General features: G+C 33.7%; 1 protein-coding gene across 1 annotated transcript in view; it reads left to right on the forward strand.

The window, feature by feature from the left end:
* Positions 1 to 3,157, forward strand: part of LOC111051179 (inorganic pyrophosphatase) — a gene marked incomplete at its 5' end in the record, with an annotated part of 46,615 nt that extends 43,458 nt beyond the window's left edge. Inside the window, 2 exons of the mRNA XM_039420103.1 lie at positions 921 to 1,063; positions 2,919 to 3,157. Coding sequence (XP_039276037.1) covers positions 921 to 1,063; positions 2,919 to 2,950 — 175 coding nt within the window. The remainder of the gene's footprint in view (positions 1 to 920; positions 1,064 to 2,918) is intronic.
* Positions 3,158 to 12,814: the final 9,657 nt, after the last annotated feature.

Consider the following 12,814-nt stretch of genomic DNA (forward strand, 5'->3'; position numbering starts at 1 on the left):
TCACATTACGTTTCAACCATTATTAACTAAAATATATATAGTTATAACTTGTTTTCAAAATTTTGATCAAATGAAACTTTTCAGGGTCACTAAAATTAGGCCCGTTTTCGCGCTCCAAGTTTTGTATTGGGAAGTATCAATTTATCAGACCCTGCTTGTAGATGAAATTTAACGCTTCAAATCAAGGAGTCTCAATACTTCTTTTTTCAAACTAAATATGCTGTTTATCCTTGCTGTAGATTCATTTCCTCAATCAATTGATTCATTTCTTGTCCTATAATGGGTAATTCTTATGATAAATGTTTTGGAGTACTTCATGGTTTTACCGTTTCCTTACTCAACGATTGTCAACCGACACTCAGAATTGTCCTCCGATTGGTCGGTTTTACAATCATTTATTTATTGATACATACATATACATGATTGTATATGAGTGCTACATGCATATACCTAGCCCAAATGTACTCATAAATAAAATTACATCAGTAAGAATGTAAGATAAACAATACAACTAACACAAAATATTATCATTAGAATATAATTTAGAAAAGCTGGTGTGCGAAAAAATTTAAAGTATTAAATAAAAATAAAGTATTAATACAAAGTATTAAAGAATTGAAAAAAAATTAAAATAAGAGTAGAGGAAGAATTCAGTGAAAATAAGATATAGGAAATAATAATAAGAGAGAGAGGATAGAGAGCTCAATAGGAACAAAGTATCTTGAAAATAATGTTGAAAAAAAGCTACTGATTCCTTGTCGAGAATAGGTAGCACTATTTCAGCTCGCTATGCCTCCATTCCTCTACGATATACATCTATAGTTCTGATCTAATATCTCATTACCGTAGTTACGCAAAAATTCTATTGTTAGAAACAATAATTTCATATTGCCTTAATCTTAATTCCTGCCGCTTTTCAGTTTTCACACTATCAGAAAGCCAGAAACTTATAATCCGTGTTTGATGAGTAGCAGTGAGGCAAGAACTATCGTTATGAATGAGAAGTTGCAGTCACCACTACTCAGAACCGGTTACCACGAAGCAGTAGGCCTACATTCAGAAGGTGAGGCACGTGTTAGAAAAGACTCCGCCTAACAAACACTATTTTCATTTCACTTTCAACCAGAACAATATTATTCATTAAAGTGCCATATCCATAGAATATTATTCATTAAAGTGCCATATCCATAGAATATTATTCAGCTAAAACCCTACTTTTCAATGAGTGTCTGCTCTGCTGGGAAGAAATACTCACATTATTGGTACAATGAAAATGTGTGAACACTCTTCCATAAGAACCAATGGTAGGCCTATTCTCTTTCAGCCCAGCAAAGCAGAAATCTATTAGGAAGCAGGGCTCTTATAAGTTGAATCAATAAACATGAAGTCTGCTCTATTCACCTATCTAAGATAGGCAAAGAAGAATGTCATAATGAAAACGTTTTTATTATGAAAAAGAAACGTTAAATTTTTTAAGTTGAAACATTTCATTTTTAAATAATCTGTTGCACGGTGAACATATTAATTGAGGATGCCATTTTAGTCCCACTATCATAAATTTTCTAGCAGTAATCGGCTTTCCAGATTTCATCCATATTATTTGCAGATATGAATCTTGAACATTTTCAAGCTCCTAGATTGATTTTTTTGCGCTCCTAGCGCAAAATACCGCTTGGTAAGTAAAATCATTAGAGAATGAAAATGTGTGGAGTGGCCTTTTAGTCGAGTGGATTAGACCCTGGCTTTATAATTCAGCAGAGACCCTGGCCCGGGCAATATATTTTTCTCGGACCTCTCCTGCTCTCCTGTGTTTCGGATGGATACGTTGAGCTGTCAGTCCCGGCTTCCTGAAGACAGTCCAGATCATGTCTAAGCCCCTAAAATTGATCAGGTGCGACCTGTAAACTTTGTCAAACAGCCAAATCAAACGATGATATTGCAGTAGAACCTCTATAATTTGTATTTGACGGGACCACGCGTTTACCACAAATTATAAAGAGGGTACGAATTATAGAGGTTATGGAGGAAGAGGATGTTAGGGAGAGGAGAAGGAAGGGGAGGCTAATCATGGTGGTTGAAGAAGAAAACATATGAACTATGTAATGCTAATATTTACCGAGCAAAGTACAATAACGGATGATATATTAGAAATAAAATTTATTTCTAAATAGATGGATGTATAGATGAAAATTAAACACAAGATAAGTTTTAAATATAAAATTTTCAAAAATATTTACATAATTTAAATGAAATATGTTCAGCATTCAATCAAATTATTTTTAAGCTTCTCATTTATTTCTAAAATAATTTTTAATAATACTGGACGGACTATTTTGACAATATATAATGATTTTGTCTGGCATCTATATGATTTCCGGTTGATGACTGAGGTCTGGAGAATAAGTTAGCGTTAGCATTGTACACTGTAATTTTTCATGATGTATGAGAAAAACAGAAACCTCGAGGTCGAAGATAAGCCAGCGCGTGATTTTACTACGAAAAGAATTATCGAGGGGAACGAAATTAATTTATTCACTAGAGGTTTTTCAAGGAACCGAGCTTCCATTACGAATTATAGAGGATAATCAAGATCTCCTGTTTGCTAATTAGTATTTATTCGCTTTTTTGAACACAACAGTGTTTCTATGGTGAGATTTCACGTTGTAAAGTCAGCACTTCATTAACATTGGTTTCCTTGTCTGTCATTTGACATTTATTGCTTCACTCTCACTATAGTGATGTTTATAGAAGTTGATAACCATAAATTGCGCCAACTGTATTTTTGTGTATTTCAATGTTTTATATAAAAATACTATAAGTAAAAGGAAACACATGAAAAGTATTCTTTAATGAATGTAGACTGAAGCATTAATAACATTATTGACATTCAAACTTTAAATTTTTATATATTTTTTCAGTTAATGATTTATTCTACGTGAAGGAAAGATGAAGATGAATCACCTACGTAGCCTACTACAAAATGCAGCTGTCAAGATTTTGTTCATTTATACAGTGGTCAATAGGCTACATCATAAATTTTAACCAAATTTATATTTTAATTCTGCTGAAATCCAATCTATGATCGAGCTCATATAATTTGTATCAATACAATCATGTCATTTTTATGTATTCAATAAATTTTAACTCTTAATACAAATAATATGTATTTATTTCAAATTATTCGAAACTTTTCTAAAACTAGATACCTATCTAAACTCATAAATATTAGCGAGTTCCGTTACTATTTTCTGTAAAGTTTTATACGAGTAATTAATGTGCAAGCTTGTTATCAGGTCCGATCCTTTATCATGCAACGATACTGTAGTCTATTTTGGTGCAACAATAAAATATACGAGGTCTTTTTTTCAACCTCCGATCGGCCATAAATAAAAGACAAATGCATATTTATTTATGATTATTCTTCAACATAATAGCTGTGGAGGTTGAGGCATTTGTCATACAGTGGACCAACCCACCAAAACACACTTCACAAAATGCTGGCGCCAGATGAGTTTAACCCTAGAAAGACAGCAGGGCTTATGCGTAACCCAAGGCCATTATATTTTCTGTTGTTACCTTGGCTGCAGTAAATTTAAAGATCTGGGGTTTTTGTATTCTCTAACAACTAGACTCAACATCCTACTCACATGATTTAGGAGTTGTAAGTCGGTTAGAAGTGAGGGAAAAAATCACTTGGGGTTACGCGTAACACCTCTTGTCTTTAGTGTATTTAGATTTATAAGGGCTTTACTCGAAAATTTTGCTTATTTTCCAATATGATTGATGTAGACGATCCAAATTAAAGATTTCTACTTAGAATTATTATTACTATGATTATATATTAGATGATAACATTATTAGAGTGTTTCATAATAATATCAAAAAAGCAAATTATTGACTAACATTCACAATTAGATTCTTCATTAGCCTAAGCTCTACAGATTGTGAACCTACATGTGTTTGCCTCATTATCCTCATTTACATTATTACGGTATTGTTCATTTCATATTATCTAGTTATATTCTTGAAAAGTTTTCATCTTTCCACTCATTTCACATTAGTTTCTTTATGTCTCCAGAAATTATCAATACAAATTATACACTTCTTTATTTATCCTGGTTGATTCACTTTTTTCAAATTGAGACCTTTCTAAACTGATATTTATAGTTCATTAGTAAGTTATAAACATGTTTTTCCACAAATTGGAGACAAATCATCACAACCCAATAGAAAAGGATGAGTAGCCTATTTTTGAGCTGCAACAAAAAGTATCAAATTTGGTGGCTCATCAGATTTTTCTGATATTATTATTTATATTCCCGTTAATGAAATTTGAAAAATCACATAAGAGATATCAAATAAATACTTGAAAGTTTGATCATAAAAAAACAGTAGTAGAAATGGATATAGTAGGAATTTCTAGATATTTTCAAGTTGGGGTTATGCGTAACCCCATGTTGTTTTTAAACGTTGCTTCTTTTGTGTTGTCAAGGGTAAAGTGGGTTACGACTTGAACAATTGTTTATGGGTTATGACGTTGTTTTGGAGCTCCTCTAGTTAGTTTATTGGGAGCTCTGCCCTCAAAGTCATGTCTTGACGAGTTTGAGGAAAAATTTATAAGTTACTAATGGTCATGCCAGGATTGGCATACTGGTCATGCCAGTATAGTGGGTGATCGAAATTATCCTATTTGAGTTGCTGGAGAAACTGTTTGGTTGCACCAGCACTGTAAGGCCGAGTTGTCATGGATCACGATTCCGGAAGTCATTTGATCTGATGACTTTCGACACCATTCTCGCACAATTTCATCACTCATGACGTTTCGTGCATAAACTTAATAATTATTCTTCGTTGGATTTATGCTGAACTATTTATTGCCTTTTTCTTGCAAAAAGTCAATGAGCCAAAAAGCCAACTAGCACTTGGCAGGAGGCTCAATTGAGGCGACCATGTTTCGGCGTCTATAATTCGACATAAAATGTGTTCAGAGGTTGAAAAAAACGACCCTCGTAAATTCAAAACTAGCACTTACAAAAATGCAGGATGTCAACAACTTTATTAATGCAAGAATATTAGGCCGAAACATAATAATAAAAATCTTATAGAAACTGTATCTAAAGAAAATATATTAAACGTAAAATCCTATACTAGCAACTTATGTTTATATGTTTGTATTTCACTGGATCTCGAAAACCGCTCTAACAATTCCCACGAAATTCAGAACATAGTAGGTTTATAATATAAAGATTCGATTGCAATAGGTCTCATCCCTGGGAAAACTCGCTGAAGGGCATTAAAAGGATAATTATTATTCACCCTTGGAAAAACAACTGATAATAATTTTATTATTTTGTCATCTGTTGGTGATGGAAGTGAGTGAGCGAGTTCATGTGTGTGGGACTGTGTCAAAATTATGACTCAGCTGTTGAACTTTTGTAATCATTCAATCAGTAGTCTAGTCAAGGAAAGGTTGTAGAGGGAAAAGTTTGGAAGAAAATTTTTGACCCCGCAGCTCTGTTAAGGGTAGTAAGGAGGTAAACATATCAAAAGTCCCCACCCTTACCCCCTGTGCTTAGGGGGTGAGGGTGGTTTAAAGGTACCACATCTTGGTTTATCGCATAAAACTCAAACACTATGTATCCTAAGGACTTTACTGTCTTATAACGAATTAAAGCTTACATAATTTCCTACAATATTCATCATACAACTTTTTTCATATCTCCGCCTCTAGTTTTTGAGATATCCGCTCTTTAAGGTGTGACATTTTTGTAAAACACACGTTTGCCACCAATTTTTTTCTATTTTTTCTCTTATAACACTTTGAAAATATCGACGGAAAAAATCTATGCTGATTATGAGCTTATAGAGCATTGAATTCTCTTCATTTCAATGTATAATTTCACACTTTTACGAATTTCCCTACACCTTTTGCAGCAGCCATTTTTGCAACAATAGACAAAGTGACAAAGGAATTTGGAGAGAATGTTTTAAACAAAATTTTTGTCTTTGCTGCTTTGTTGAGACTAGTTAGGAGGAGAACATATCAAAAGTCCACATTCCTAACTCATGTGCTAAGGGGATGAGGGTGGTTTAAAAATTTCATTTTTCAGCGGTTTGCTTCGACGATCATATCTTGAGAACAATGCGTTCAACCGACATGAATAACCATTCAAAAATAAAGCTTGATAAATTCTCTACACTTTTTACTCAGTAGAATTTTGTGATATTCTCAACAGTTCCCAACAGTTTAATTGCTGCAACAAGTGTCAACTCAGCGGTTCCACATCTTCAACAGACGGGATAAAGATGCGCACTTTTGCAATGTTCACCTACTAACTAGTCCAAATTAAGCTGCAAAGTCAAAAATCGTGTCAACGACACTTCCTTCAAATGTCATTGTCAAACGATCAATTGTTGCAGCAATGAAAATTTCACCCCCTACATTGAAGCTGCTATAACAATGAGAGGAAAACTTGGTATAGTGGAATAATACATAGTTTCAAATGCTCTACAAACCTACGATGAGCATCAGTTTTTATAATGCATTGTTGGAGAGTTATAAGCCCTGAAAGAGCAAAACATTGGATAAAAACCTGTTATTTTATTTATTACACACCTTCAAGAGCAAATATCTCGGGAACTGTTGAATATCACAAAATTCTACTGAGTAAAAAGTGTAGAGAATTTATCAAGCTTCATTTTTGACTAGTTAGCTATGTCGGTTGAACGCATTGTTCTCAAGATATGAGCGTCGAAGCAAACCGCTGAAAAATGCAATTTTTAAACCACCCTCATCCCCTTAGCACATGAGTTAGGAATGGGGACTTTTGATATGTTCTCCTCTCACTAGTCTCAACAAAGCTGCAAAGACAAAAATTTTGTTTGAAACATTCTCTCCAAATTCCTTTGTCACTTTGTGTATTGTTGTAAAAATGGAGATTTCACACTCAACACTAAAGCTGCTGCAAAAGGTGTATTGATATTCGTAAATGTGTGGAATTATACACCAAATTGGAGAAAATTCAATGCTCTATAAGTTCATAATCAGCATGGATTTTTCCGTCTATTTTTGAAATGTTATGAGAGAGAAAATAGAAAAAATTGGTGGCAAACGTGTTTTTTAAAAATGTCACACCTTCAAGAGCGGATATCTCGAAAACCAGAGGAGATATGAAAAAAGTTATAAAATGAACATTGTAGAAAATTATGTAAGCTTCAATTTCTTATATGACAGTAAAGTCCTTAGGATACATAGTTTTTGAGTTTTATGCGATAAACCAAGAAATTGTACCTTTAAACCACCCCCACCCCCTTAGCACAGGGGGTAGGGGTGGGGACTTTTGATATGTTTACCTCCTTACTACCCTTCAGGGGTGCCCACAAGGGGGGGGCATGACGCAATTTGCGCCATCAACATTTTTTGGGGGGGGCATGATATTTTATATATATTATGTCAACATTTTGAATCATGGCTAAAAAATCAAGGTATTAAATAGAGATATCCTAATGTAGGTAGTTAATTTTGATACTTTTTCCCACCTTTACAATGTTATATTTTGCAAAGTGTAACTCAATATAAAGCATAAAAAATACAATTGATAATATGTTGTATGCAGTACTTAATTCTAGTAATTTCAAGCCTATGAGTTTGAAGGTAAATCTTTGACAAAAATAAATTATAACTTTATCATCCACTATATTATTCTGATTTCCTTTGCTTAATATTAATTTTTAATGGTCCTGTGTTTGAGTTTCCTTGCTGTTGCAACCTAATTTTCTTAAAAGCACAATGATAAGTTAAATTGTAATGTACATTTTAATCTAATAATTATTTTAATTTCGAAGGCGTTTCATGATGATATTAATGTCTCTGTAATGGGAATGGAATCATAAACAACATCGCAAACTCTAGTGAATTTGACAGAAGGAAGAACTTCTCTTGTCAAAAATTTGAGAAAAATATCAAATGAAGCCAATTTCAATTTTTAATTTACACCCTATTTACCACACAGTAATCAAGTAATTATTGCAATGCTTCATTACTTTTTTCTGTTTTGTATAATAGTCCAGTCAAATGGTCGTTTTTCAGGAAACAGCCCGAAAGAATTTTTCGCGACGGTTCTATATGTATTTTGGGGCGTTGAATCTAATCTGAAATTTGCTGACACGCCAGAGGGCGACTTCACCCCCAAAACTCCCAAAAACCCCAAAATTTCGGACTTTTTTCAAGTTTTCCATTTAATCTTGAGAACCTTTAACTTTTCGAGGAAAAACATTCTCTAAAATATTAAAGATAATGAAATTTTCAATAAATTGAGTGGTCGCGCAAGACTACGATTTTTGATTCTGGAGCTAAGAGTTTAAAAAAATGGTATTTTTTTAAGGGGTTTTAAAAATTATGCAAACCTACCACTTCTACCCTATACAACTACGATCTTTTTCCAGTGGTGATATAAAGCCACACATCACGTGAATTAACAATATTAATTCTGAACAGAATTCCTTAGGTACCTATTTTTGAATTTAGTAGTGGTGGGAGGGGGAATACACCCAAAAATAGAAAATCATGTCCTACAGCCAAAATTCAAATTTTCATTATAATACCTTTTCATGGCCTTCCTAACAAAAAATAAACATATTTCGGCTGAAATCACCTTACGAGGGTTATGTTCTATGAGAATCACTCGTTAGATTTCAGTATTTCGTAGTGGGGGGCACACATAAGGATACGTCCAGGATCAAAACTTTAAACACTTATATCTTTTACTGAATGATCACATCTCCTCGTACTACAGCTCGTTCATATCAGCTCGTCAAGGCGATTGAAAATCATGTATCATCTCACTGAAATTTGTTAAAAAAATAGGAAATTCCTCCTTTAGTGTATTTTAGCCCATATTTCAATGCATGGAAAAAAAATCTGGTGTGGCACACTCAAACAACTTTCCTTGCCGTTATGAAAATTAATCACCTGACGCTAGTATACATGCGCATCTCAAATCTACTAATTCTAAGATCTGAGCCAGCTGGTGACAGGACAATAGTGCTGCAGACAGACGAAGTCTGCTATCTGTTCATAGTGAATGATTTAATAGAATCAACAGTTGCCAACAGTTTGCAATTAAATAATCACATTTTCTCGAATTTCGAGCTTATTTTCAATTTTAGGTGAAAATGTTACTGAACATCAATTGTATAGATTTTTATGCTCAATCTTTTTCACTTGAAATTTTTCGTTTTAATTGTATCTGAAGCCTGATAATTAGGAATCTAAAATCAAACTTTGCATAGATGGGGCAGTGCTCCTGAAATTTTTACAGATATGGGACTTGTTGCAGTTGTTAGAGCTTATCAATGACTTTTTAAGGTATGAATTTGATCAAAATCGTTGGAGCCGTTTTCGAGAAAATCGCGAAAAACCCTGTTTTTGACAACATTTTCGCCATTTTAGCCGCCATCTTGAATCGCATTTGATCGAAATTGTTCGTGTCGGATCCTTATATTGTAAGGACCTTACGTTCCAAATTTCAAGTAATTCCGTTGATTGGGAGATGAGATATCGTGTACACAGACGCACATACACTCATACACACACACACACACACACACACACACACACACACACACACACACACACACACACACACACACACACACACACACATACAGACCAATACCCAAAAACCACTTTTTTGGACTCAGGGGACCTTGAAACGTATAGAAATTTAGAAATTGGGGTACCTTAATTTTTTTCGGAAAGCAATACTTTCCTTACCTATGGTAATAGGGCAAGGAAAGTAAAAATGACCGATTTCTATATTCAAAACTGTGTGTCTCGGTAACTCAAAATGATACTTGGTCTTGATTTGAAGAAAAGAATCTCCTCTTTTATGTGAGGTGAATGATTTTTGTAAAAATATAATCGTGAAGATACGTTTGATTCAAAAAATCAAGAAATTTTCAAATTTTTCTCATTTTTACAGTCTCGACAGTTTTTCGATATAAACAGTGGTATCATCATAAAATGATGATCATCATTCAATTGGCTGTTACTTTTTAACGGTATTGAAAACAGAAGTATAATTCATGGGAGTGAAAAAAGGAGAAAATTCATCACAACCTCGACTATTTTTTGGATTTTTTATCTGAAGTGTTCCACAAGATAAGCAACGTTGCATATGCGAGACTGTGAAAATGGGGAAAATATCACAAATTTCTCGCACATTCAAAGTTGTGTATCTTGTGGAACACTTCAGATAAAAAATCCAAAAAGTAGTCCTGCGCGACCAGTCAATTCATTTGAAATTTTATTATCTTCAATATTATATAGAGAATGCTTTTTCTCGATAAATTCAAGGTTCTCGAGATTTAATGAAAAACTTGGAAAAAGTCCAAAATTTTGGGGGTGAAGTCGCCCTCTGGTGTGTCAGCAATTAGAATTTCAGATTATCATTTAGTGCCCCAAAATACACATAGAAACATCGAAAAAATTTTTTGGGGCTGTTTCCTGAAAAACCACCATTTGACTGGACTATAAGCTGTTATCCCATTATATCAAGCGAGCAATTTCTGTATATCTGTTTATATTTTTCTATTTTTATATCAGGTTATCTGGCTATCTGGTTATATGGTTATTCATGTTCAATAGATCTCGGAAACGGCTCTAACGAATTCCACGAAATTCGGAATATAGTAGGTTTATGATATCAAAATTACATTGCACTATGTCTCATCTCTGAGAAAACTCCCTGAAGGACATAAAAAGGATAATTCATCCTTAGAAAAACAGATGATGATTTCGTCGTCTGTTGATAACAGAAGATGCGTGTGCCTGTGTGGGAGATCAGCTGTGTAATCAATTAGCTTATCGTATCTCGCGAGAAATCTAGAAATTTCAATTGACTCGATCAAAATACAGTAATCTGATTTGTTGACATGAGATGGTATATATCATAATATTCAAAGTTGATCATTATTTTACAGTTCTAAGTGATTAGTGAGTGTTATTTTGTTATTCAATTTGGTACCTATGTAAACAGTCTAAATTAGAACTTTTATGTTTTCAAATATTTGGACTGAAAATTTCACTTGAATTCAAGAGTATGAAACATAACCTACTTTTTGGAATATTAAATATTCCAACTATAAATTTTATAGTTTATAAATCAAAATTTGGGGAAGAAACAGTTTTCGGCTGTGCCTGTTAGTCCTTCCCCAATCATTTCAAAGAATTGAGTTCTGTTTATCAATGAATAAATAACGAGCAAAGCTCGGTGCCCCGATATTTGGTATTAATAGATAGAATTTACAAAATGTTCTTGTTCAGATGATATCTTTATTCCAAAAACCAAACCATTTCAAGATACACTTTGTTCGACTTGTGTTATTTACTCCTGTACCTAATGTTAAAAAGTAAATACTACCAACAACACAACATCAGTGACAACCTGTGCCAATTTATGATAAATATCGAAGCACCGAGCTCCGCTCTCTGGAGTACCTACAAAAGCATTATTATAAAAATTATTACGAAAAAAGAAATTATAATAAATATTCATAGTTCATACAGAAAGGTTCTATCTAATCACACTGGTTTGAGATTAATTCGCAGAGGAATGCAACAATTTCTCTCACAAAAGCATGTTAAATTTTAATCCTGATTAATTTCACGTGAACCAAATCACAGAAGACCATCTCAAAAAGATAGCTTATCTAATTGGTACTACTGGAATTAATCAGGATTGAAATTTAACCGGCTTTTGTACAACTGCCACCAAGTACCTGATTGAATTAGGTACAAAAGTTCAATAGCTGAGTCATAATTTATGTGTGATTACACACATACACTCGCTCACTCACTTCCATCATCAACAGACGACGAAATTATCAGCTGTTTTTCCAAGGATGAATAAATTCTTCCAATGTCCTTCAGCAAGTTTCCCCAGGGATGAGAACCAGTGCAATCGAATTTTTATATTATAAACCTACTTAGAATAAAATCGTTCCAAATTTGTATGAATGTTCACCAAAATTGCTATGCAATATTCTTTTGCAATAAAAGAATATCAATGATATTATCATTCAACTTCTTATAAGTAACCTTTACAAAGCAAAGCCTTCCTTACTTATCTTTTAATATCCTATTAAAATATTTGTCATGTGGTTTTTCCTGATGTAATATTAGTACTTTTTAGTCCTCCCGAACAAGAACGGGTGCACTGCTAGTCTCAAAAATAATATCGAAAGATACTTTATTTCTATTTTATAAGAGATAAGAAACGATGGTATATATTTTTACAATATTATGAGAACAGAAAGAGTTCCTCACAAGAACAAAAGTAAATAATGTCCTTTGGAAGATTAGAATGTAAGTTGTGAATTTTATTGTCATACACTGTTTAATGTTAAAAACTGAAGGGTTGGGAATTGGGATACTTTAGGGGGGGCATAACACTTGGATTGGGGGGGCATGCGCCATTGCCCTTGGGGGGCTGGGCACCCCTGCTACCCTTAACAGAACTGCGGGTTCAAAAATTGTCTTCCAAACATTTCCCTCTATACCCTTTTTTGAACATTCATTGCCTGGACTACAGGTGCCGGTTAAAAAAAGCCGGGTCGTTATTTTCAATTCTGATTAATTTCAGTAGATCCGGCATCTTTTTGAAATGGTCTTCTCTGATTTGATTGACGTGAAGTTAATCAGGATTGAAATTTAACCGGCTTTTTTGCAACTGGGCCTTTGCGAAGGGAATTTTTGCATTCCTCTGGGAATTAATCCCAATTTACTGTGATTAGATAGAACATTTCTGTATGA

Source organism: Nilaparvata lugens, chromosome 2, assembly GCF_014356525.2.
Source record: "Nilaparvata lugens isolate BPH chromosome 2, ASM1435652v1, whole genome shotgun sequence".
Lineage (NCBI taxonomy): Eukaryota > Metazoa > Arthropoda > Insecta > Hemiptera > Delphacidae > Nilaparvata > Nilaparvata lugens.